The sequence below is a fragment of the Stegastes partitus genome, unplaced genomic scaffold (assembly GCF_000690725.1).
Source record: "Stegastes partitus isolate 25-593 unplaced genomic scaffold, Stegastes_partitus-1.0.2 Scaffold61, whole genome shotgun sequence".
Classification (NCBI taxonomy): Eukaryota; Metazoa; Chordata; class Actinopteri; family Pomacentridae; genus Stegastes; species Stegastes partitus.
In genome coordinates, this window is record NW_007577792.1 from 100,095 (window position 1) to 102,883 (window position 2,789).

Sequence of the window (2,789 nt, forward strand, 5' to 3'; positions counted from 1 at the left end):
GCCTATATACACCAAAGTGGCCTCATTGTCAACATCCATCCTGTGGAGCGCCACAGAGGGCCGGAGCCTGTCACAGTCAGAATTAACAGTCAGATTAATTAAAGACCAACAGTTAGAGGAATGTCAGATTAAATTGCCGGTTTGTGTAAAAAAAAAAATAAAAAATCAAGGCCACCTGCACCAGCAGCAGCACACACCACCTCTGATACTGGTATTAACCACGTGTACGGGGAGACGGAGAACCAGGTTTTTCTGTGATCTAAACTGGAATAAGCCTCATGGTTACACAGGGATCACAGCTTAGCCTTTGAGAACTGTTGAATAATGTTGGCTGTGACCCAAAGCTTGAGAAAGCCCGCAGCACAATCTGACACACTGTAGAGTTGTATTATGGGAAATGTAGGTTCCATTAGTTTTGGAGCTTGACCTTTGACCCATAAGTAATCCGTCTCTTGTGAGTCGCTGCTTTAGTGTCAATGCAAAACCCCTGAACGTGCCGAGGACTGCAAGCAGGAGCCACAAAGTGTACAAGCAGCACAGATTTTATACAATGAATTGATTTAGAGTTGGGAGATTTATATCAATGAGTAGAATGATCTTATCCCTGAAAATGCTAGATGTTAGCAGGAGAAGTGAACACAAGAACAGAGAGATTCCTTCGTATTTAGTTTACAAAACCACACAACCACAGCGCTGAGGTTTCTCTCCTTCTGTCTGCAGTCACAGGATCCCCCAGGAGCAGTGGTGGCTGAAGCTGCGTCCTCTCATGAAGATCTTGGCCAAGTACAAGACGAGCTACGACGTCTCCGACTCCGGGCAGCTGGAGCACGTCCTACGCACCCGGCCCAAAGAGTCGGACGCTTCGGTGGCCATGTGAAGGCCGGCGCGGCGGCCCGCCGAGCCCAGTCTGTGTGGACGACCCAACGCGTGTGAGGCGCCGCTCCATGTGTCGTTAAAGAGCCCCAGTAACAACGTGAACCGCCGCCTCTGGTCGGCCACCTGCTGTGTTCATTTCCTCGTCTTTGTCGTTTCCTTTAGTGTTGCTCCTCTGTTTTGTCGCGACATCACGACTCATGAACTGTAAGCTAGCCTCCGCGGTACTACTACTCTCACATGCACACACATGCTCTTGCACACACACACACATGCACGCACGCACACACACACACACACACAGCTGTCCTGCCATGCATCTGTGTGTCCTTGTCGCCCTGGATGTTTAGTGTCACTGTTTTTAAAATGCACTTTCTCTGTCTCCAGTCGCTTAGACAGGCTCTGATTGCAGAGCGGCACGAGGACAGAATAGACACTGACGTAAAAACCCAGTGTGTGTGTGTACATCCGCCTAGGACGAGTGTGAGGTTCAGCATATTTATGTGAGACTGATTCAGTACAGTTCTGCTGCTGCTGTGCTTTACACTGAAACTAATATTTATCTTTTTAACATTGTTTATTTTGCTTGTAAACATGGATATATATTATTAATTGTAGGCACTGCTGTACCGAGTAGCTGTCTGTCATGTTGCACCAACGAGTTAGACGTGTACGAGACTAATGTTTCCCACAGAATAAAGCCAGACTTGAGAAGTGTACCCTGTCGAGTATTAATTACAGGTTTAACCCCTTCACAGCCACTTCCCTTCTTTCTCTGACAGTGTCGTGATGATGTATATATTCTTCCAGCTCTTTATTTAGGATGTGTAACTTGAGGTATATGTTCAAATCCATATTTTATGGTTGCACCTTTCCATTTGTGAGGTCTTCATCAACTGATAAAAAACTGAATCTTTACCAACATTTTGAATACATGTTTGCAGAAACTGACCCACCAGCAGGTTGATGGACAAATGCAGTCATTCAACGTGTCGCTGGGCAGAGTTGCAAAGTCTCATCTTTTCTAATGACTGCAAAGACAAACAGATAAACGCAAAAGACACAGAATCAGGCTACAAAGAGATGCAAAAAAAAACTACAAGAAGCAGTTACAGACGTGCAAAATACCCTCAAAGACACTCACATCCTCTACAAAAATAACTAAAAACACACAAACTCGCAAGAAAGAGAAAAAAAAATACTACAAAGCGACAACAGAGATGTAAACTCACCACTAAGAGAAAAAGAAATGCAAAAATGACCGAAAAGAGACACAAACGACTCACAGAAAGATGTAAAATGACCGCAAAGTTAAACAAGGTGACACAAACCAACGACAAAGTGGCAACAAATCAAATATTTAGGGACACTTAAACCTTAAACCGAGGGGGGGAAAAAAAGAAAAGAAAAATTGCAAAATGGAAATTTGAGGAAGATAGAAAACAATCATAATGAGATGCAAAAAAAATGCCCAGAGACAAAACGACTGCAAAGACTGCTGCATCGATTGTTGTCATTTTGTGTTTCTGTTTTCAGTCTGGGCGTCTTCCTCTTATGATGGAGGGTCCTTTGGTTTGTCTGTGCCCATAAACCTGCTGTCTCGTACTCAGAGGCACAAATAAAAATACTGCTTAAGTGTAGATAGTTCTAAATAATACGAAGACATCTGATTTGGCAGAAGCAACTCGTGACTGAATCTGTCCTGCAAAATCGGCTTCAGACCATCTCCGACTGTTGGTTCCATCGTGCTGGAGGCTGAAGGACGAATCGTTCGCTGCGCTTTTCATCTCCTCGAAATCCAAATACGTCAGACGCAGGCAAATATAATGTCTGATATTTGTGGAACGAACTCTGTGACACCGCCGTGAACACAAAAGTCTGCACCAGCAGCCCGTCGCTGGAGGCCAGCAGATGGC

At 44.7% G+C, this 2,789-nt stretch overlaps 1 protein-coding gene across 7 annotated transcripts in view; it reads left to right on the forward strand.

Annotated features, from left to right (window-relative positions):
* pfkpa (phosphofructokinase, platelet a) overlaps positions 1–1,592 on the forward strand; it is a 25,189-nt gene extending 23,597 nt beyond the window's left edge. For all 7 annotated transcript variants that reach the window (XM_008275889.1, XM_008275885.1, XM_008275888.1 and 4 more), the window contains one exon: positions 721–1,592. In XM_008275889.1, the coding sequence (XP_008274111.1) occupies positions 721–877 (157 nt within the window). In that variant the 3' untranslated portion in view covers positions 878–1,592. The remainder of the gene's footprint in view (positions 1–720) is intronic.
* Positions 1,593–2,789: the final 1,197 nt, after the last annotated feature.